The 23,602-nt window shown below is 38.5% G+C and overlaps 1 protein-coding gene across 1 annotated transcript in view; it reads right to left on the minus strand.

Moving 5' to 3' along the window:
- Positions 1–257: 257 nt before the first annotated feature.
- Positions 258–23,602, minus strand: part of LOC126484380 (protein FAM219A) — a 122,104-nt gene continuing 98,759 nt past the window's right edge. Inside the window, exon 4 of the mRNA XM_050107868.1 lies at positions 258–659. Coding sequence (XP_049963825.1) covers positions 467–659 — 193 coding nt within the window. The 3' untranslated portion in view covers positions 258–466. The remainder of the gene's footprint in view (positions 660–23,602) is intronic.

A 23,602-nucleotide genomic window follows, 5' to 3' on the forward strand; every position in this document is an offset into this window, starting at 1 on the left:
AAGTACTTCTTCAAGTATTTTCTCTGCATTTAAAATTTAAGATGACATAATGCACTATCAGTATCACTGCACTTTGCTCACAATTAAATAGTGTCTGTTACGGAAGAACATGGAATTCCAGTCACTGGTCGCATTTAATGTGAAAGCAAAATATAGAATGAAAGAAAGTTTGGCATTTGAACCAGTCAACCATGGGTGGAAATAAAAGCCGTAATTTCCTAAGTATGTTAATTGTATCACAGGTGCACATGATGTCACACGCACTACAATAAATAAAAATTATTTGTGCTCTTTGTACTATTTCTAACAGGATTTCTAAACCATTTATTTAATTCAACAATAGAATAAATTAGACTTTAGTAAATGAGATCATAACACTAAGCAGTACAACATCAAGAAATAAAGCAACAGTAAGTTGTCATATCCTACGATGGAATGACTTTCTTAGAGGAACCTCATTCTGTGTTTATATAATATTACATTTCCAGTCTGCAGGAATAACACAACAAATACATCTTTGGTACATTGGCTTTGGAGGCAATAAATTAAGATCATCTTCATCTGGAGAAACATCAAAATCTTCAATACTAAATGTGTCAGTTAGTTCTTGTTTACCATCCTTCATTCTTGAAAGTGGGAAGAAATTGATGTCTTCATCACTACAAATAAAGAAGATCTCACATTATCAAATACACAGGAAAATTTTTTAAATAACTGATTAATTTTCATTTGCAAAATGTTCTTTTTATTACTTCTCAAATAAATTTCTAAGTTTCTTGGTAATTACCATATAATAAATTTCCTTCACTTCACATCTATGGTCACCTTTTTTTTCTGATTAGGCTACCGGTTTCAGTCTATAATGACAAAGAAAAAATTGTGACCATAGACATCTATGGTCACCTTTTTTTTCTGATTAGGCTACCGGTTTCAGTCTATAATGACAAAGAAAAAATTGTGACCATAGACATGAAGTAAAGGAAATTTATTCTATACACAGGTCACTGTTTAATTCATGACAATGTGAAATTAGCATATACAGGGTGTACATAAAGTCCACGAACACATTCAATTATTTACTGCACAAGAACCAAACATTGTACAGATATCCTACACATCATTTTGAAAAGAAACCCTGAAAAGTTTTTTTTTTTTTTCCTGGCATGTATACCACCACAGTGTAGTTTGATAATTTGCCAATAGTTAGCACTAGTCGCAAACATGATGAGGTCAGGTGTGGAGCGAGCTTTCTGTAAGTTGGAGTTCGACAAAAACAAGTGTGCTACAGCTGTTCAATGGATGTTTAGAACCATGTATGGTAAGAAGCCATGGACAAGGAAGAGCATTTACCACTGGCACAAAAAATTCGTTATGACGGGTTGCTTGTGCCCAGCAAAGAGAAGCAGACATCCCAGTGTGTGTGTGTGTGTGTGTGTGTGTGACGTGAATGTGGAGCACATACGAGAGACATTCATAAGTAGCCCAAAGAAATCAGTGCATCATGCATCCCGTGAATTCTAAATGACTCCAATGACACTGTGCAAAGTCCTATGACAGAAGCTGTCTATGAAACCATTCAAATTGGAGCTAGTGCAGAAGCTCAATGATAACGACAAAGACAAGCATTTTGAGTTTTGTTCACAACTGCAACAACTGAATGAGGATGGGGATGGAATTGTTGATTACTTAATTTTTAGTGATGAAGCCACTTTTCACACTAATAGGAAAGTGAACAGGCGTAATTGTCGAATCTGGAGTACAAAGCATTCACACTAATGCATTGATTTTGGGCGTGATTCCCCAAAGGTAAATGTTTTTTTGTGCCGTGTCACATTGAAAACTGTAGGAGCCATTCTTCTTCGCCGAGAGCATTGTCACTGGATATTCCTACTTGGACATGTTGGAGCAATGGCTGATGCCTCAAATGCAATCGGACTCTCCGTTCATCTTTCAGCAGGATGGAGCTCCACCTCATTTTCATTGTGAAGTTCATGGGTACCTGAACACGGAGCTGCCACGTCGGTGGAGTGGCCGTGCTACAGAAGGGGCCAGCTGTTTCATGAAATGGCCTCCCCGATCACCAGATTTCATTTCGTGTGACTTTTTTCTGAGGGGACTCATTAAAGATCTGGTGTATGAACCACCTCTACCATGTGATGTAGCAGGGCTCTGGGAGAGAATACAGGAAGTGACTGCCACAGTTGACAATGCCATGCTGGGAAGGATATGGCAAGAATTCGATTACCATACTGACGTTTTCCGGGTCACTCAAGGTACACATATCAAATGTCTGTAAAAAAAAACTTTCAGAGTTTCTCTTCAAAATACAATATGTATGGCAATTATACAATGTTAAGTTCTGGTGCAATAAATAATTGAAAGTGTTCCCAGACTTCATGTACACCCTGTAGTTTTATTTGTATGGCTATTCTTTACGTACATATATTTCCTACTTAACAGTTACACTCATTACATACTTAAAAAGAAATTTAAACTACTTCAGCCAATTAAAGTGAAAATTCGGACCCACTACTGGTAACTTTAAAAGATCTAAATCATTCTATTAGCTGCTTTTCTGAGTACCACTGTGCTGTTAACAAAACCACTTGTTTAACTTAAATGAAATGTAGTTATATACTTTGTTAATACAAAAGCAGTCAATAAGCAGAAAGACTTGTCAACACAATAGATTCAGAGGTCTGAAAGTCCATTTCTTTAAAAAAGCAGCCTACAAATTAGACTAAGCTTACCTGAATTATCGGCAATGAATAGCAAAAAAATAAAATAAAATAAAAGACCACCACTGTTTTGCAGCAAAACTTTTTTTTTAAAAAAAAAAATAACAGTCACTCATATGAATCAATCATGTGTTATGCAATACAATGAGGTTTCCCATCCTTTGGTGACAGACTGCACTACTTCTCCGTTTTGGACTTTGGTTAACTTCCAGTGGGACATTCTCTTCTCACACATATCATTTCTCTGACCAAATGGAAATTTCAATGTCCAATGTCCAAAGTCTAGGTTGTATATGGGATGAGAAACACACTATCAGGAGAGCAATCCCTTGCAGTATGGGTAACATAAGAACATATATTGTCACAGGCCAACTGTACACATCATGTAAACAGACTAAGTTGTTGATGATATGACAAACTAATGGACACTGGTCGTCGATATTGGTGTGATTAAAAAGAGAAACTTGTTTTTCCATTTAATCTTGTGTATGTAAAACTATTTTGTGTTTAAAAATAACTTCACTCTCTTACTGCACCAACACTATGAGACACCTTCAAATCTGAAATTCACTAAGTTCCTTAGTTACTGCAAAACATCTCTCAACACTAACTAAAATGCTTTTAACCCTCGAGCAGGTGCACCTATGTATAAAATGTGCCAAACACAAATAAAACTGTTTTGCACTTTTCCATTGTTGTTTCACAGTTGTAAGCCCATATTTATTGCTTCATAACTGTGTCAGCACAGTGACAAATTGTGTTGTAATATGTACAGGTGAGCAGCAGTAACAAAAAATAAACAGTGAGCTAGGTCAGAAACAATTTATGATCCATTTAAGAAAATGACCCACATTATGAGCTAACAGCACAATCCCGCAATGGCGTAGTTGTCTACAAGATAATGAGTAATCAAATAAGTGGTTGGCTGAGATCTGATACAACTGGACTGTTTAATTTACTGAGAGGATTATTACAATGGGGTAACACTTGTGATGGCAACAGAGTGATACAAGGAAACTTTATTTTATTATTGTGTTCTTAAAAAGTGCTTTAGCTCATATGATGTAAGTTTATTTTATCATTGTTTAATTAAATTAAACTATGATTTTTCCCTTACATTCTTACCTTGGTAACATAAAGACAGCTATTCTTTACATGTGTACAATGTACTCCACACACCCTCTTTGGTTATTGCATCTTCCTGTGTATTGCTTTATAAAACACAGTGTCTGAATAAAGATATAATGGTAAAAATGATGTATATTATAGCCTTCTGCTATGTTATACTGAATGATGGAAGAGTGTTAGTCATAAAACTTGATCAAAACTAAATAAATAAACATGGGCACAATATCTTTAGAATTCTGAACCAAATGCAGTACTTTTCATCTTCTGTAATGAAAAGGAAAAATGTGGTGGAAACTCTGACGTGAACTTCATGGAACTATGGGCTTGTTTTGGATTCAAGAGGGCAACAATAAGTAATTCCAAGTCTTATTCACAAGAGATTTACAAATGATAGCATTAAAATTGCTTCAGTGAGACTGTAACAGAGGAAAGAGGTGTACTTATTCGGAGAGTGGAAGTAGACAGATAAAACAGATAGCTGCATTTCTATTGCACCACTTAACACTTGTCACTTGTCAACCATTAACATCAATAATATTTTAATCTTGAGATCAAAACTGTTTTAAGGACTAGTCAGGTAGTTAGTTATCTGCATGTTCCATGGATCATAACTGCAGCCTCTTGCTACAATATGCAAGGAGTCAGCTTTAAAATTACAGAACATCTCAGCAGAAAATATGGCAGTGTGCTTATCATTTACATGATTTCTTAAGTTACTTTTCAGTTTGTGTTTGAGGTTAAATTCATTATTTAATAAATTTTTTACATCTCTCAGCTGACAGTCAAAGATTTTTATTGTTGAATACATCACTCCTTTGGGAACCACACTAAGGCTGAATGATGGATATTGTAAATTAGCTCAAGTCCAGCAATGGAAAAGTTTTTGTGTGTTTATGAAGCAGCTTCAAATAAATCAGTAGGTATCTTACAATGCAAACTGTGTAAAAAGTTACTAAGCACTCATTTGGGAATCTCAGTATCTTATGTCATATTTGCAAATTTGGTCATCAGTTTCCTCACTCCAGAACTATTGTGAAAGAAGACAAAGACATAGTGGCTGACAAATGTATGATAAGAACTTGGTGCTGTTTAGAAGTATAGAGGGAGCAGACTTTCTAATTTTATGACAAACATTGACTGAAATATGAAAAAAAAAGGCTCAATGGATCTGGAAAATCTTATGGTTTCTCGTGTGACAGTATGTATGAAAATCCAAACCTGACATAGTGTGTGCAATTTATTGTGGTACCTGCACAAGTAAATGTGATATATGAACAGGCAATTACAAAGGAATGCATTATACGTTTGTCAAAATGCACTACTGAAATTCAGACTGGCATCTGAATAAGTATGTATTAATATGTTCAGTATTTCCTAATTGTCCAGAAACTGGAACAAACATTTGAAGTGGGTCAGAAGATCAATTAAAAACTGTTGGTGTTTCTCTTAAGGGCACTGCCAAAATTACATTTTCACCAACTGCGACATAGTCGCAAATACAAACAGTGATCCAGTACTGTCAAATGTTTTTTTATTCCAATCTTTGATCACAATATCAATTCTTTAGACAATGACCAGTTTCAGTCTGTAATAACCATCGTCAGATCTTTTTTACACCATGTCCTAAAGTGATAAGGCCATAATAGCATCGTCAAAACATACACTCCTGGAAATTGAAATAAGAACACCGTGAATTCATTGTCCCAGGAAGGGGAAACTTTATTGACACATTCCTGGGGTCAGATACATCACATGATCACACTGACAGACCCACAGGCACATAGACACAGGCAACAGAGCATGCACAATGTCGGCACTAGTACAGTGTATATCCACCTTTCGCAGCAATGCAGGCTGCTATTCTCCCATGGAGACGATCGTAGAGATGCTGGATGTAGTCCTGTGGAACGGCTTGCCATGCCATTTCCACCTGGCGCCTCAGTTGGACCAGCGTTCGTGCTGGACGTGCAGACCGCGTGAGACGACGCTTCATCCAGTCCCAAACATGCTCAATGGGGGACAGATCCGGAGATCTTGCTGGCCAGGGTAGTTGACTTACACCTTCTAGAGCACGTTGGGTGGCACGGGATACATGCGGACGTGCATTGTCCTGTTGGAACAGCAAGTTCCCTTGCCGGTCTAGGAATGGTAGAACGATGGGTTCGATGACGGTTTGGATGTACCGTGCACTATTCAGTGTCCCCTCGACGATCACCAGTGGTGTACGGCCAGTGTAGGAGATCGCTCCCCACACCATGATGCCGGGTGTTGGCCCTGTGTGCCTTGGTCGTATGCAGTCCTGATTGTGGCGCTCACCTGCACGGCGCCAAACACGCATACGACCATCATTGGCACCAAGGCAGAAGCGACTCTCATCGCTGAAGACGACACGTCTCCATTCGTCCCTCCATTCACGCCTGTCGCGACACCACTGGAGGCGGGCTGCACGATGTTGGGGCGTGAGCGGAAGACGGCCTAACGGTGTGCGGGACCGTAGCCCAGCTTCATGGAGACGGTTGCGAATGGTCCTCGCCAATACCCCAGGAGCAACAGTGTCCCTAATTTGCTGGGAAGTGGCGGTCCCCTACGGCACTGCGTAGGATCCTACGGTCTTGGCGTGCATCCGTGCGTCGCTGCGGTCCGGTCCCAGGTCGACGGGCACGTGCATCTTCCGCCGACCACTGGCGACAACATCGATGTACTGTGGAGACCTCACGCCCCACGTGTTGAGCAATTCGGCGGTACGTCCACCCGGCCTCCCGCATGCCCACTATACGCCCTCGCTCAAAGTCCGTCAACTGCACATACGATTCACTTCCACGCTGTCGCGGCATGCTAACAGTGTTAAAGACTGCGATGGAGCTCCGTATGCCACGGCAAACTGGCTGACACTGACGGCGGCGGTGCACAAATGCTGCGCAGCTAGCGCCATTCGACGGCCAACACCGCGGTTCCTGGTGTGTCCGCTGTGCCGTGCGTGTGATCATTGCTTGTACAGCCCTCTCGCAGTGTCCGGAGCAAGTATGGTGGGTCTGACACACCGGTGTCAATGTGTTCTTTTTTCCATTTCCAGGAGTGTATGAATATAATGTGACATATAAATATAATGTGATGATGCTGTGCTGATTATATTTATATGTTTTGATGATGCAATTATGGCCTTATCACTTTAGGACATGGTATAAAAAAGATCTGAGGATGTCATCACGGACTGAAACCGGTCATCGCCTAAAGAATTGATATTGTGGTCAAAAACTGGAATAAAAAAACATTTAAGATTACATTTGTCACAGATCATACAATAATACTGTTAAGGCTTTCAACACATATAAATGTCTTCCACACAAGTATAAACAGGGTTTTCAGGCACATTTTGAGCAAACAGATTTTGAAAGAAAATGTCCCAGATGTATTAGACGTTCTTAATTCAGTTAGGACTATGGTTTCCTACTTTAAGAGAAGAGGATAGTTTACTACTCCAAGAGAAGAGGTCACTGTACAAGCTTAAATTCATCTTAAAAGCAGAAAGTTTCAACTCTTTGGAACAGTTATTTTAACATGCTTTAATCAGTACATAGACTGAGTCAGTGCAGGATGTTTTAAATAATGGTGGCTCTGATAAAATGCTAGGTTATGACCACCATATAACTGGCCAGCTTATAGCATTTCTCAAGCTATGTAAAGCAGCCATAGTCGATCTAGAGGGTGATGGAGAGACAATCTTATATTTAGTTCTACTTTTTTTTTTAATTTGGTCATCTAGTTCTGTAGGATCAAATTAAGGAGCAAATCTCCAAGGGCATAGAACGTGTCAGTACATGAAAGTACAACATAAAGTAATAACACGTAAAATAAAATGTTTATGAACCCAAAAGAAATCAAGCCATATGTTTAAGTAAACACAGTCAACAATATAAAATAGGAATCAGCTTAATTTTTCAAGAAAATCCTGGACAGAATAGAAGGAGTGATCCATGAGGAGACTCTTCAGTTTCGATTTGAAAGCACGTGGATTACTGCTAAGATTTTTGAATTCCTGTAGTACCTTACTGAAAGTGGATGCCGCAGTATACTGCACACCTTTCTGCACAAGAGTTAAGGAAGTGTGATCAAAATACAAATTGGATTTCTGCCGAGTATTAACAGAGTGAAAGCTGCTAATTTGTGGAAACTTTCTGATATTGTTAACAAGAAACAGTGGTAAAAACTATATATATTGAGAGGCTAATGTCAGAATACCCAGACTAGTGAACAGGGGTCGACAAGAGGTTCATGAACTTACACCACTTATCACCCGAACCACCTGTTTCTGAGCCAAAAATATCCTGTGACAATGGGAAAAGTTACCCCAAAATATAATACCATATTACATAAGGAAATGAAAATAAGTGAAGTAGACTAATTTTCATGTTGAACAATCACTTACTTCAGATACTGTTCAAATAGTAAAGATGGCAACATTAAGTCTCTGAACAAGATCCTGAACATGGGCTTTCCACAACAGTTAACTATCCATCTGTACACATAGAAATTTGAACTGTTGAGTTTCACTAATCATATGCCCATTCCGTGAAATTAAAACGTTGGGTTTTGTTGAATTGTGTGGTTAAAACTGTAAAAGCTGAGTCTTACTGTGATTTAGTGTTAGTTTATTTCCTACATGCCATGAACTGATGTCATGAACTGCACTATTTGAAACAGAGCCAATGTTGCACACAACATCATTTACTACCAAACTAGGGTCATCAGCAAACATAAATATTTTAGAATTACCTGTAACACTAGAGGGCACATCATTTGTATAAATAAGGAACAGGAGTGGTGCCCAACACTGATCCTTGCCCTTACCCTCCCCTGCCCCGTTTGACCATGCCCCATTCAGATCCCACATCACAGCCACTCTCAACACTGTGAATCATGATCTTTTGCCATCTGTTGTTAAAGTTGGAGGTTAAACCAATTGTGAGCTACTCCCCGTATTCCATAATGGTCCAACTTCTGGAGCAATATTTTGTAATCAACACAATCAAATGCCTTTGTTAAACCAAAAAAAAATGCCTAGCATTCAAAACCTTTTGTTTAATCCATCCAGTATCTCATAGAGAAAAGAGAATATAGCATTTTCAGTTGTTAAACCACTTCTAAAGCCGAACTGTACATCTGACAGCAAATTATGTGATATATGTGATTTTATGCCTCAAAAGTACACTGTATTCTGTAGGATAATGATGAAGAGGTATGTTATTTTATTTCATCTGTATCTTATGACATCTCTTGTGAAGTTTAAATGTTGATATTAATGTGTTTTCAGTGCCTGAAACGTTTGGAACAAGCTGCGAGTTCCTTTCTAGAGCAGAAAATGGACATTAGTATGTTGTATAAAACTGCTATGTTTGTGGTGCCTAAATATCATTCATTAAAGAAGCCAACTGATGAAAAAATGTGTGTATCAAGCAGCTCAAAAGATGTGTGCTAAAGGTAAGTTTCTAAGTTTTTGTATACTTTATTTTAATTATGTGCAGGTTAACTAATTGTAGGATCCCAACATTATTCAGAAAGTATTAGTTTGAACATATGTACACTCATGTTCAGAAAAAACAGAATACCTTGAATTACAGGAGATAGGAAATTCATATTCACAGGACATGTACATTACTGTGTTCTGCAGAAATGATTAGCATTTGAATCATGTCAGCCCACAGGTTCTAGTTCAACATTGATATCACAGTGCAACATCACCTACTGGTAAAATGTGCCCTCAGCTCCTGCTGTTGCTATAAACCAAAGGTAATGGATCAGTGTGACTTGAGCAGAAGTGCAGGATACTTCGCAGCTGCAGCCACAAACTGTACCATCAAATCAGTGAGTTTGAAAGAGGGTGCATTATTGGCGTGTGTTTCAGCAGCGCAACAGGTGTGTGCCGAATGGTTCACGGAAGGCCATAGGGCAGGCCACACCACTCAGACCATCCCCCGAAAAGACCAACACCTTGTCCAAATGGCATTGCAGGACAGATCTGCTTCCTCCTCAGTTCTAGTGGAACAGTGTAACACATCATACACTATCAGGAGTGCGAGTGCATCGCTGGTTATTATGGCATGCGTTATGTGCATGTCGTCCACTCCTCCGCCTACCTTTGACGAATGTGCACAAACATGCTAGATGGAAATGGTGTACGAAATGACATCACTGGGGCAGGAATGGCATCACATAGTTCTATTTGCTTGAAAATGATGGTCACACTTTGGTTTGCCACAGACAGGGAGAGCAGCATCACAGTGACTGCATTCGCACATGACATGCAGTGCCAACTTGAGCCCTTACAGTGTGTGGTGCTATTGGGTACAACCACGAATCACAGTTCCTGCATATCCAGGGCACTGTGAACAGAGTGACCTATGTGAATGACACCCTGCGACCCATAGCCATACCCTTTCTGCATAACACCCCAGACACCATTTTTCAGCAAGATAATAGTCATGGGTGACTGGAATTCAAGCGTAGGAAAAGGGAGAGAAGGAAACATAGTAGGTGAATATGGATTGGGGCTAAGAAATGAAAGAGGAAGCTGTCTGGTAGAATTTTGCACTGAGCATAACTTAATCATAGCTAACACTTGGTTTAGGAATCATGAAAGAAGGCTGTATACATGGAAGAACCCTGGAGATACTAAAAGGTATCAGATAGATTATATAATGGTAAGACAGAGATTTAGGAACCGGGTTTTAAATTGTAAGACATTTCCAGGGGCAGATGTGGACTCTGACCACAATCTATTGGTTATGAACTGTAGATTAAAACTGAAGAAACTGCAAAAAGGTGGGAATTTAAGGAGATGGGACCTGGATAAACTGAAAGAACCAGAGGTGGTACAGAGTTTCAGGGAGAGCATACGGGAACAACTGACAGGAATGGGAGGAAGAAATACGGTAGAAGCAGAATGGGTAACTTTGAGGGATGAAATAGTGAAGGCAGCAGAGGACCAAATGGGTAAAAAGACAAGGGCTAGTAGAAACCCTTGGTTAACAGAAGAAATATTGAATTTAATTGATGAAAGGAGAAAATATAAAAAGGCAGTAAATGAAGCAGGCAAAAAGGAATACAAACGTCTCAAAAATGAGATTGACAGGAAGTGCAAAAAGGCTAAGCAGGCATGGCTAGAGGACAAATGTAAGGATGTAGAGGCCTATCTCACTAGGGGTAAGATAGATACTGCGTATAGAAAAATTAAAGAGACCTTTGGAGAAAGGAGAACCACTTGCATGAATATCAAGAGCTTTGGTGGAAACCCAGTTCTAAGCAAAGAAGGGAAAGCAGAAAGGTGGAAGGAGTATATAGAGGGTCTATACAAGGGCAATATACTTGACGACAATATTATGGAAATGGAAGAGGATGTAGATGAAGATGGAATGGGAGATATGATACTGCGTGAAGAGTTTGACAGAGCACTGAAAGACCTGAGTCGAAACAAGGCCCCCGGAGTAGACAACATTCCATTAGAACTATTGACAGCCTTGGGAGAGCCAGTCCTGACAAAACTCTACCATCTGGTAAGCAAGATGTATGAGACAGGCGAAATACCCTCAGACTTCAAGAAGAATATAATAATTCCAATCCCAAAGAAAGCAGGTGTTGACAGATGTGAAAATTACCGAACTATCAGTTTAATAAGTCACAGCTGCAAAATACTAACGCGAATTCTTTACAGACGAATGGAAAAACTAGTAGAAGCCGACCTTGGGGAAGATCAGTTTGGATTCCGTAGAAATGTAGGAACACATGAGGCAATACTGATGCTACGACTTATCTTAGAAGAAAGATTAAGGAAAGGCAAACCTACATTTCTAGCATTTGTAGACTTAGAGAAAGCTTTTGACAATGTTGATTGGAACACGCTCTTTCAAATTCTGAAGGTGGCAGGGGTAAAATACAGGGAGCGAAAGGCTATTTACAATTTGTACAGAAACCAGATGGCAGTTATAAGAGTCGAGGGGTATGAAAGGGAAGCAGTGGTTGGGAAGGGAGTGAGACAGGGTTGTTGCCTATCCCCGATGTTATTCAATCTGTATATTGAGCAAGCAATAATGGAAACAAAAGAGAAGTTCGGAGTAGGAATTAAAATCCATGGAGAAGAAATAAAAACTTTGAGGTTCGCCGATGACATTATAATTCTGTCAGAGACAGCAAAGGACTTGGAAGAGCAGTTGAACGGAATGGAGAGTATCTTGAAAGGAAGATACAAGATGAAGATTAACAAAAGCAAAACTAGGATAATGGAATGTAGTCGAATTAAGTCGGATGATGCTGAGGGAATTAGATTAGGAAATGAGACACTTAAAGTAGTAAATGACTTTTGCTATTTGGGAAGCAAAATAACTGATGATGGTCGAAGTAGAGAGGATATAAAAAGTAGACTGACAATGGAAAGGAAAGCGTTTCTGAAGAAGAAAAATTTGTTAACATCGAGTGTAGATTTAAGTGTCAGGAAGTCATTTCTGAAAGTTTTTGTATGGAGTGCAGCCATGTATGGAAGTGCAACATGGACGATAAATAGTTTAGACAAGAAGAGAATAGAAGCTTTCGAAATGTGGTGCTGCAGAAGAATGCTGAAGATTAGATGGGTAGACCACATAATTAATGAGGAGGTATGGAATAGAATTGGGGAGAAGAGGAGCTTGTGGCACAACTTGACTAAATTGGGGAGAAGAGGAGCTTGTGGCACAACTTGACTAGAAGAAGGGATCGGTTGGTAGGACATGTTCTGAGACATCGAGGGATCACCAATTTAGTATTGAAGGGCAGCGTGGAGGGTAAAAATCATAGAGGGAGACCAAGAGATGAATACACTAAGCAGATTCAGAAGGATGTAGGCTGCAGTAGGTACTGGGAGATGAAGAAGCTTGCACAGGATAGAGTAGCATGGAGAGCTGCATCAAACCAGTCTCAGGACTGAAGACCACAACAACAACAACAACAATGCACAACCACATGTTGCTGCACAAACACATGTCTTCTTGGTGTCACAGGCTGTCAGCCTTTAAACCTGGCATGCCATGTCGCAGACTTGCCACCAATAGAAAATTTATGGGATATGCCTACATCACAGGATGCCATTTGCGTCTTATATACGTCAATGCCATCACACGTGGACCAAGTTATCATGGCCCACGGTGGGTCCTGTGCTTTCTAGGCAACAGGACACATGCTGAACCGAGGTGGCTGAAATGCTGATCACTTCTGCAGAACATACTAATGCACAAGGCCTATGAATATGAACATCCTATCTCTAGTTGTTCAAGGTATTCTGTTTTTTTCTGAACATGAATGAATATTTTCAGTGCATAAATCAAACAATGGAAAATCCAGGATGGAATGTAACAATATTATGAGAAGGAAGTTTGCTACTCGCCATACAGCAGAAATGCTGAGTCGCAGATAGGCCCAACGAAAAGACTCTCACAATTAAAGCTTTCAGCCACAGGCCTCCGTCAACAACACACACACACACACACACACACACACACACACACACACACAGACAGAGAGAGAGAGAGAGAGAGAGAGAGAGAGAGAGAGAGAGAGAGAAAGATGCAAATATGCAAAGCAACTTTCCTTCTCATAATGTTGTTATAGTTTTGCAAAGCAACTTTCCTTCTCATAATATTGTTATATTTTCAGTGCATTATAGGAAGATGAAATTTGAGGACTAGGTAAGAGATTCTCCTCTCCTACATGATGAAGTCAGTTCATGAAACTTCCTGGTAGATTAAAATTATGAGCCTGGCCGAGACTTAAACTTCGGACCTTTGCCTTCCGCTGGCAAATGCTCTACTGACTGAGCTACCCTAGCACAGCTCACAATCCACCAGAACCTCATCACATACATTCCAGAGTGGCAGAAGCGCTAGGGTAGGGGCAAAGATCTCTAGTTTGAACAGTCTGGCACAAAGTTTTACTCTGGCAGGAAGTTTCACATCAGTGCATAGTCCACTGCAGTATAAAAATCTATTTCTGTAAGTCAGTAGATACTTACATGAAAGCTACATAATCAACAAAAATTGTATAAAGTAGTGGAAAAATAACTCCCAATGGCTCCCTCAGCTTGCTTCCTCCAGTGACAGAGTCTTTTGCTGCATGGCAAATATAATTACTGAAAGATGATCACATCTTCATGCAGAAAGGTGTAACAATCTCATCAAAGCTCAATCACACCATAGTTGGTACACCCACTAAGAATACAGTCAGCTTAAACATCAGAATTAAAAACCACAAATGGTACATAGGAAAATATGAGTTAAAATTTTGTATTCAAGTGTTTAGCTTTCTTTGTTGTTCTTTTTCGGAGACGATTACTGAGGCAATGTATTATAAGGTACTACTTAAGCAATTTATTTTTGTTTGAGATTAAACCTTTTCATTTTAATCCTCTCAAATTATATTTATTGTTGTTGACAAACTATTTTCACTTACTTATGTTTGCTAATTAGTGAAACATTTTTTAAGATGATCTGGTTTGGTTGAGATAATTTGTGCAGTGGAAATGAAGGATATTTTGTACATATTTAAATCTGTTCTGCAGAATAATATATTCATTTGCTATCAATCAAGGCAATACCTAATATAAATTGTTTAAATGAACAATGTTTTGTGTTGAGTCCCATATACACTACAGAAAGTAATTTCATTCTTGCATTTGTATATTAACAGAAGTCTCATAATTATGGTTCAGAAGTTGCAGACTTACAAACTGCCTGAAGATAGTTATAAAAATAGCCTGTAACATTCCTATAAGGACATAAAGCCTGGAAAATAGCACAAAAATGTAAACCAAATTAAAAATACAAAATTCTGGTGGTACATAACTCAGTGCAAAGAAAGCATAATATGAGTGAAAAGCTTCTTCTTTCTGACATATATTTTGTGGATTAACATAATATAAAAAATGAACTTCGCATTACTTAAAATGTATTTGGGGAATTTATAGTGAACTATTTTGGCAATTCAGAATGAATTCAGCAAACCCCGAACACCCACCCTGGAAAAAGTAATTAAAGTTGGTAAAACTGGGGTCATATTTGGCTAAAACACATGAAGGTTACAGAAACTGGTTTTCCTAAACCTTACTTTAGAAGGCATTGCAGTACAACAGTAGTATTCATGTTCTTAGGTGCAAAGGATCTCGATTTTCAGAGCAGGTTCTGCTTATTACAGAAAATGTGTTACCTGTGATTCAATGACAGTCCAAATCAAGAATTTAGAATGGCAAGTACTAGTCAAAATAAGGTGCAGCTCCAGAGAAAAACATTCATATCTAAAAATAAATAAGCCCCAAAAATGCCAAACAGGAAAAAAGGACAAATAAAATCCACAATTTTCTGGCCTACAATGACTTGAAATGAATATATTCAAGGGTGGTTTGAAAAGTTTTGGAATCACCACAAGATCTCAGCACTAGCGCAACGAGTTGTTCACGTGATATTCATTGAACTGTTGCCTGTAAACACATGCCACGTCAATACTCTTGGAAGAGAGCTGTGGCAGTGATGTGGCTCTGTTGTTGTTCCCGCATAGTGATTTGCAAAGATGGAAAAAATTGAGATTTGAGCAATGATTAAGTACTTCGTAAAGAAAAGTATGAAAGCAAAGGACATTCATGCAAATTTCCAGAATACACTGGGGGACTCTGCTCCTTCATATTCAACTTTTGCCAAGTGGACAAATGAATTTAAATTGGATCAGGAGAGCTTAGATGACGATGATCCATGCAGTGGTCAGCCACGATTTGTCACTACTCCAGAAATCATTGCAAAAGTGCACAAAATGGTCATGGAGAATCACCAATTGAAAGTGAGTGAAATTGCTCTTGCTTGCCAGATGTCATCTGAAAGGGTATATCACATTTTAAGTGTATCACATTTTAACTGAAGAATTAGATATGAAAAAATTATCTGCAAGATGGGTGCTGCGACTCTTGACGCTGGATCAAAAACACATGAGAATGGAAATATTGGAACAATGTTTGGCCTATTTTAGGAGAAATGAACAAGATTTTTTGTGCCAGTTTGTGACCACAGGCAAAACTTAGGTGCACTAGTATACCCCAGAGACAAAACAACAAAGCAGTGAAAACATGCTGATTCTCTGCCACCGAAGAAAGCAAAGACAATTCCTTCAGCAGTAAAGGTCATGGCTACAGTGTTCTGGGATGTGAAGGAGATTCTGTTTGTAGATTATCTCCCCACTGGGCAAACAATTACTGGAGAATACTGTGCTAAGCTCCTGGACAAATTGCAACAAAACATAGGTGAAAAAAGGCCAGGTTTAGCAAGGAAGAAAGTCATCTTCCATCACGACAATCTGCACCAACATACGTGCCATTGGCATGGCAAAATTACATGAATTGTTGCCATACCCACCTTTTTCACCTGATATGGCTCCATCAGACTTCCATTGCTTCCCAAAACTGAAAATTTTTCTGACGAAGATTCTTCTCGAACGAAGAATTGATAGCTGGAGGTCTGGAGCAAACTCATTTTCGAGATGGGATCAAGGCACTGAGACATTGTTGGACCAAGCACATTAATCTACAAGGAGACTACACTGAAAAATAGAAAAAAGTTTCAGTGATGTAAGTACTTTTTTTTCTATTTTCTTCCGAGAACATTTCAAACCACTCTCATATTATATTGGTCTTTATCTTGTGACACTTGTGTAAAAAATGACTTTTCATCAACTTCTGAGCCCTATGTATAACACTACAATGGAAGTGTACATAATAAACTGCTACATAGTGTAGCACAGTGAAAGATGGGTAGGCAACCAAGATCCTTTTAGCCTGCTTGGGTTGGGCATAGCTTGGCTTGGATGGGAGTAAATCAGCAGAACCTGTTCTGAAAATCGAGATCCTTTACACCTAAGAACATGAATACTACTGTTGTACTGCTGATAATGTGTGGTAGCCTGGCTACTAGGCAAATATGTGTAGGTTAAAAGTGCAATACACATACTTCTGACTTTCATCTCCGAAGTTTGGTATTAACCATAATGCAAAAGTTGCAGAGCTTACACAATTAAGATTTGTAACATGATTTCCAGCTCTGGTCCTTATCAACATAAAAACTTATGAGAAACGCATGAAATTTCCAAACTGAGTTTAGGAACAGTAATGACACAATGTTGACCTCCTACATAGATGACTTAACCAAGTTCTAGCAAAAGTCAAATACTGCCACATGCTTAAGCACTCCAAATCACAAAGTTTTAGAAAAACCTGATGTAGAGTTAAAACAAAAGTCAACAAATGCAAAAAATTACTCTCAAGTATCTTAGCTTTCTTCCCATAGCAAGCAGTTGACAATAATGGAGTGGGCTGGGATGTCACATTGCTGTGTGCCCTGTTACTCATTATTGTAACAATATTTAATGGCAGGAATAGAGTTACAGTGAGACTTTATTGTCATCAGAACACCTACAGCTTACTTTTAGACAAGTATTCACTTGATGTTCTTTTGCTAACCTACAAAGAAGTATTGCAGTCTAACGCACAATGGATTATGATGATGATGTTTCATGTTATTCCAAAATCAGTGCACAGGTTTAAGAACATTTTGGTGGGAGAAAATCCCAGTTCAAGAAGAGCTTACATCACCCTGAAATACCAAGCAAAACATGTAAAAAGAACCTATTATTATGTGCACTCATGGACTTGAGGTTTCATCTTCAAAAGCTAAAGGAATGAAAGAATGCAAAGCTGCTGAACTTTGTTATGAAGACATTACCCTGTCTGATCACTATGTGACATCATTGAATAAAATAGATCAAATTAGTCTCTGTCAAAATTTCTGAATATTTCTTCACCTTGTCCCTGAGTAGTGAACACCCAGAATGCAAAAATGTAGAAAACACAGACAGTGAAGCATACCATTAGAAAAGGGAAATAATGTCTGTCTGTGCTGCCACTTTCCAAGGAATTACTGACATGCTGAAGGACAGGTTGTCCTATATAGCATACAGGTTCCATGAAGGTGGAAGGTTTGCAAAGGAAAGGAGAGAAGATGACAGCACTGGACAGGATTGTAAGGATATAACTATTGTCATTATTATATATAAAAACAAAGATGAGGTGACTTACCGAACAAAAGCGCTGGCAGGTCGATAGACACACAAACAAACACACAAAATTCAAGCTTTCGCAACAAACTGTTGCCTCGTCAGGAAAGAGGGAAGGAGAGGGGAAGACGAAAGGAAGTGGGTTTTAAGGGAGAGGGTAAGGAGTCATTCCAATCCCGTGAGCGGAAAGACTTACCTTAGGGGGAAAAAAGGACAGGTATACACTCGCACACACGCACATATCCATCCACACATACAGACACAAAATATGTCTGTGTGTCTATCGACCTGCCAGCGCTTTTGTTCGGTAAGTCACCTCATCTTTGTTTTTATATATAATTTTTCCCACGTGGAATGTTTCCTTCCATTATATTGTCATTATTAGAATGATATAAAGAAATAAAAATGCGGAGAGTCACCATGGCAGGGGGAAGCCTATGAGAGGTTATTTGCCTTAAGTTTCCACAGTGATTAAAATGTTGAAGAGATTCTGTGAATAAATAAAAAGCTTAGTACTGAGTAAATCCCCCTATCAATGTACAAAAACATATTTTACAAATATTTCAGTTTATCATGCAGACCTCCCCATATGGAAACCTTTTTTGCTTTTAAGGTTGGTTTAATGGAAATAAAAGTAGAAACATGTCTGGAGAAGAAGAATGAATTACAAACTACACACAGATTATATAAAATTTGTGCAAAGCAGTTTTGTGATGTAATGAAGGATAATAATCTAGCTATCATTAAAATTTCCTCTGACATGCAGCAAAACCAGTCTGTTCAAAAACTATCAACCAGTGAGATTTCCTATGCTAGACAAGTATCATTATAAAATCTGTGTATCATGATCCATACTAATGAGCACAAAGGGAAGCATCATTTTCTACACCTAGTTGGAGACAGAATCTTCAAGTGGGTGCAATCATATTGCTTTGGTTTTGCAGGACTTTCTTTCCAACTTAGTTAACAAACAACCAAATGATGGCATCAGTACTATACACTTATTCTCAGATTCTTACACCCGTCAAAATAAAAACACTTATATGATGACTGTGGTTGCAGTGTTTTTGGAATAGAGCACAAAATTCAATCGTATTCATCACTTCTTTCCTGTTTGTGGCCACATGTATGTGCCTTGCTTTCCAACAGTAATAACATCCACCCTTTTATTAAAGCAAAATATGGTTAGCAAAGGAATGAAGACAGATTTTTCTACCTTGCTAAAATACAGGGTTATTCTAAATGATGGGCGCATTTTCAAAAATTTGTATGTATTCAAGTACAAATCCAAAATGAACAAGCTTTATACCAATGAAAAGAGGGAGTTTTAAAGCTTTTGGCAGGTGGCAGCAGGTGGGCGGTGATGGTTTCAGAAGCAGCCGATAGAGTTCGTGTGGCAAAAGGGCCATCATTTTGTTTCACTGTCAGTAGTGAGTGAGATGGTGACTGTGGAGCACAAGGTTTTCTGCATCCTTGAGTTCGCAAAAAGTGAGTCACAAATTGCAGTGCAGCAGGAATTTTGTACCAAATTTGGTATTTGACCACAAACACACACAAACATTAGCCATTGGTTTAAGTAATTTAAACAGACTGGGAATGTATGTAAAGGAAAAAGCACAGGCCAACCACATGTGTCGGAGGATGATGACCAACAGATTCAAGAGAGTTTTGTGCACAGTCCCAGTAAGTCTACCAATAGATCCAGTCGAGAACTTGGAATACCCCAACCAATTCTATGGAAAGTTCTGAGATGGTGTCTGCTATACGAGCCCTACCAATTACAACTTTTCCAGGCTCTCAACCCCAATGACAAAGAGAAGCATCTCGCATTTTATGGTTATGTGCTAGCAAAGATGGAGGATGGCACATTTCTAAAGTGTGTAATTTTTAGCAATGAAGTGATGTTCCACCTTACTGGAAAAGTTGACAGACACAATGTTCACATACGGGGTTTGGAAAATCCACATTCACCACTGCAACACAAAAGACACTCACCGAAGATCAACATGTTCTGTATCCCATACAAAGGTTTATGGACCATTTTTCTTTGCGGAAAGTACTGTAATGGGAATCATGTACCTGGACATGTTGGAACAATGGCTGTTCCCTCAAGTTATGGAAGATTCCCAGGACTTCATTTTCCAACAGAATGGAGCTCCACCCCACTGGCACCGTGATGTACAATGCTTTTTGGATGACTCCCTTCCTCACCACTGGATTAGTTGCAGGGGACTTGAGGACCTGGCTCTGCATTTCTGGCCACCGAGATCTCCTGATCTCACACCCTGTGACTACTGCTTATGGGATTATGTGAAGGAAGCTGTTCACGTCCCACCTCTACCAACCTCTCTGAACAATCTGTGGAACTGGAACACTGCTTCCATGCACTCAGTAAAAGCAGAGACACTTTCATGTGTGTGGGACAAGTTTGGCTACTGCATCAATGTTTGCCATGCAGCCAACGGTGGCCGCACTGAACATTTATAACATTTATCACATTTATAATTACTAAATAATTATTAAAACTAATTAATTACTAATTATTAAACGTATTAAATTGATACAAAACATTATAAAAAAAACTTTGAAACTTCCTCTTTTCATTGGTATAAAGCTTGTTCCTTTTGGATTTGCACTTGGATAAATACGAAGTTTTGAAAATGGGTCCATCATTTAGAATAACACTGTATTTTGAAATACAGATGATATAAAGTCGTTTTACAAAGATGTCCTAGATTAATAATGTACAGCTATATGAGAGAAAACTTGATAATAACAGTGTAACTATAATATGCAACACTTTTTATAGCACTGTTATTCATATATTATTTTTTGTAGTCTTGGTAATAGTGATGTAGGGTACATAATTACGCTAAAATAGTTATCATTGTTATTATTGTATTATGCCTCTGTATTTTTGTTATTATTTTTTGTATTGTCAATGAAGTTAAAAACTGTAAATAAAAAATGCTATATATAATATCTTAGAAGATGGATTAAGGAAAGGCAAACCTACGTTTCTAGCATTTGTAGACTTAGAGAAAGCTTTTGACAATGTTGACTGGAATACTCTCTTTCAAATTCTGAAGGTGGCAGGGGTAAAACACAGGGAGCGAAAGGCTATTTACAGTTTGTACAGAAACCAGATGACAGTTATAAGAGTCGAGGGACATGAAAGGGAAGCAGTGGTTGGGAAGGGAGTGAGACAGGGTTGTAGCCTCTCCCCGATGTTATTCAATCTGTATATTGAGCAAGCAGTGAAGGAAACAAAAGAAAAATTCGGAGTAGGTATTAAAATCCATGGAGAAGAAATAAAAACTTTTAGGTTTGCTGATGACATTGTAATTGTGTCAGAGACAGTGAAGGACTTGAAAGAGCTGTTGAACGGAATGGACAGTGTCTTGAAAGGAAGATATAAGATGAACATCGACAAAAGCAAAACAAGGATAATGGAATGTAGTCGAATTAAGTCGGGTGATGCTGAGGGAATTAGATTAGGTAATGAGACACTTAAAGTAGTAAATGACTTTTGCTATCTGTGGAGCAAAATAACTGATGATGGTCAAAGTAGAGAGGATAGAAAATGTAGACTGGCAATGGCAAGGAAAGTGTTTCTGAAGAAGAGAAATTTGTTAACATCGAGTATAGATTTAAGTGTCAGGACGTCGTTTCTGAAAGTATTTGTATGGAGTGTAGCCATGTATGGAAGTGAAACATGGACGATAAATAGTTTGGACAGGAAGAGAATAGAAGCTTTCGAAATGTGGTGCTACAGAAGAATGCTGAAGATTAGATGGGTAGATCACATAACTAATGAGGAGGTATTGAACAGAATTGGAGAGAAGAGAAATTTGTGGCACAACTTGACTAGAAGAAGGGATCAGTTGGTAGGACATGTTCTGAGGCATCAAGGGATCGCCAATTTAGTATTGGAGGGCAGCATGGTGGGTAAGAATCGTAGAGGGAGACCAAGAGATGAATACACTAAACAAGTTCAGAAGGATGTAGGTTGCAGTAGGTACTGGGAGATGAAGAAGCTTGCACAGAATAGAGTACCATGGAGAGCTGCATCAAACAAGTCTCAGGACTGAAGACCACAACAACAACAACAAACAAAATCAAATTTTAATATATTTCACGACAATGCTTCCTTTATTTCAGTGAGATCTAGTAATCATGTAAAAATTCAAATGTTTAGATATATCTGTCTAGACGAAAATAGACACACTCATTTTATGAAAGACTCTATCTGTGAGTTTTGAGAAAAGCACTCCTCAATTTACAATATTCCATTTCATTTAATAATTTACCCTCGTGCATTATTTCTAATGGTGTGGTCAGGCCTTGTGCTGTCATGAATTGCATATATTTGCTTTTATCCAAATTCAGTGAGAGTTCACTAGCAGAAAAACATTTACTAGCTTTCAAGAAATATAATCTATATTTCCAAGTGTTAAAGTTGCTCCTATAGGCTTCATTATAATATTTGCATCATCAGCAAAGATAATTATTTCTGCTTCCTTGATATATGCTGGGAGATCGATTATGTGTAAGAACAACAACAGTGAACCCAATTTTTCCAAATGCACAGTGACAGTTACTCATGCAACAGCTAAATTCTTAAATTTTTGTTAGTATAAAATCAGTTTGCAAGTGACACTAAAGCAATGATTAACTTCCAAAAAACATATTTTTTTCCAGTCACTCTTCCTCATATTGTGTTCCATAAATATCATCATGAAGCAGAGCCTCCAGGCAGGTGAAATGACCAATACATACATTAACAAGGAGTATCAACCACTACAGCTATGTCTGCAAATTGCACCAGCAAAACTACCACACTGCTGATTTACTGAAAATTGACAATTATGCTGCTGATAAACTATTACGAATTTGATTTTTTTAGACACACACACACACACACACACACACACACACACACACACACACACACACACACACACACACAGGTGTGTGCTCTCGCAAGCACAGACACAGACAGACAGAGAGAGAGAGAGAGAGAAAGAGAGAGAGAGAGAGAGAGTTGTAGAAGCAAACCGTACCCTTACAAATGTGATATCAGTAAAGTTTTCACGATTCTTAAACTTGTTTTTTATTTTCATACATTTTCAGTTGATTCTATTATTTTATTTCTATATACATTCAAAATACATAAAGTGTCACAATGAAGTTACTTTATTAGTTCTTCACATTACATAGTGTCACCCTTAAAAAATTCACTGATTGGCAGATAGGTATCATTTGCCAATTTCTTTGCCGGAATACAGTGAGATGGTCACATCAGTTAGTTTTGAAATCTGCATAATGGCAAAATGTTTCTATCAGTATCTTTGGCTCATTTAGTGCATGAGAGGGGAACTTAAGAAAGTATAGTCCTGCTACTGGAAACCAGCAAGTATTCAGATCATGTTTGTTGAACAGTTGCACTACTTAACAGCTCTACAGGCTGGTTGCACAAAGTACTGTTCCTCCTTGTTTATGGGACAGCTAAAACATCAAAACCTACTATATTGTTATGGAATGGCCTACAACACAAATATGTTAAGAACAGACCATTAGTTGTGCCAAATACATACTGCCTCTGCTTCATGTTAGGTTAGGTCTGA

The sequence above is a fragment of the Schistocerca serialis genome, chromosome 6 (assembly GCF_023864345.2).
Source record: "Schistocerca serialis cubense isolate TAMUIC-IGC-003099 chromosome 6, iqSchSeri2.2, whole genome shotgun sequence".
NCBI lineage: Eukaryota > Metazoa > Arthropoda > Insecta > Orthoptera > Acrididae > Schistocerca > Schistocerca serialis.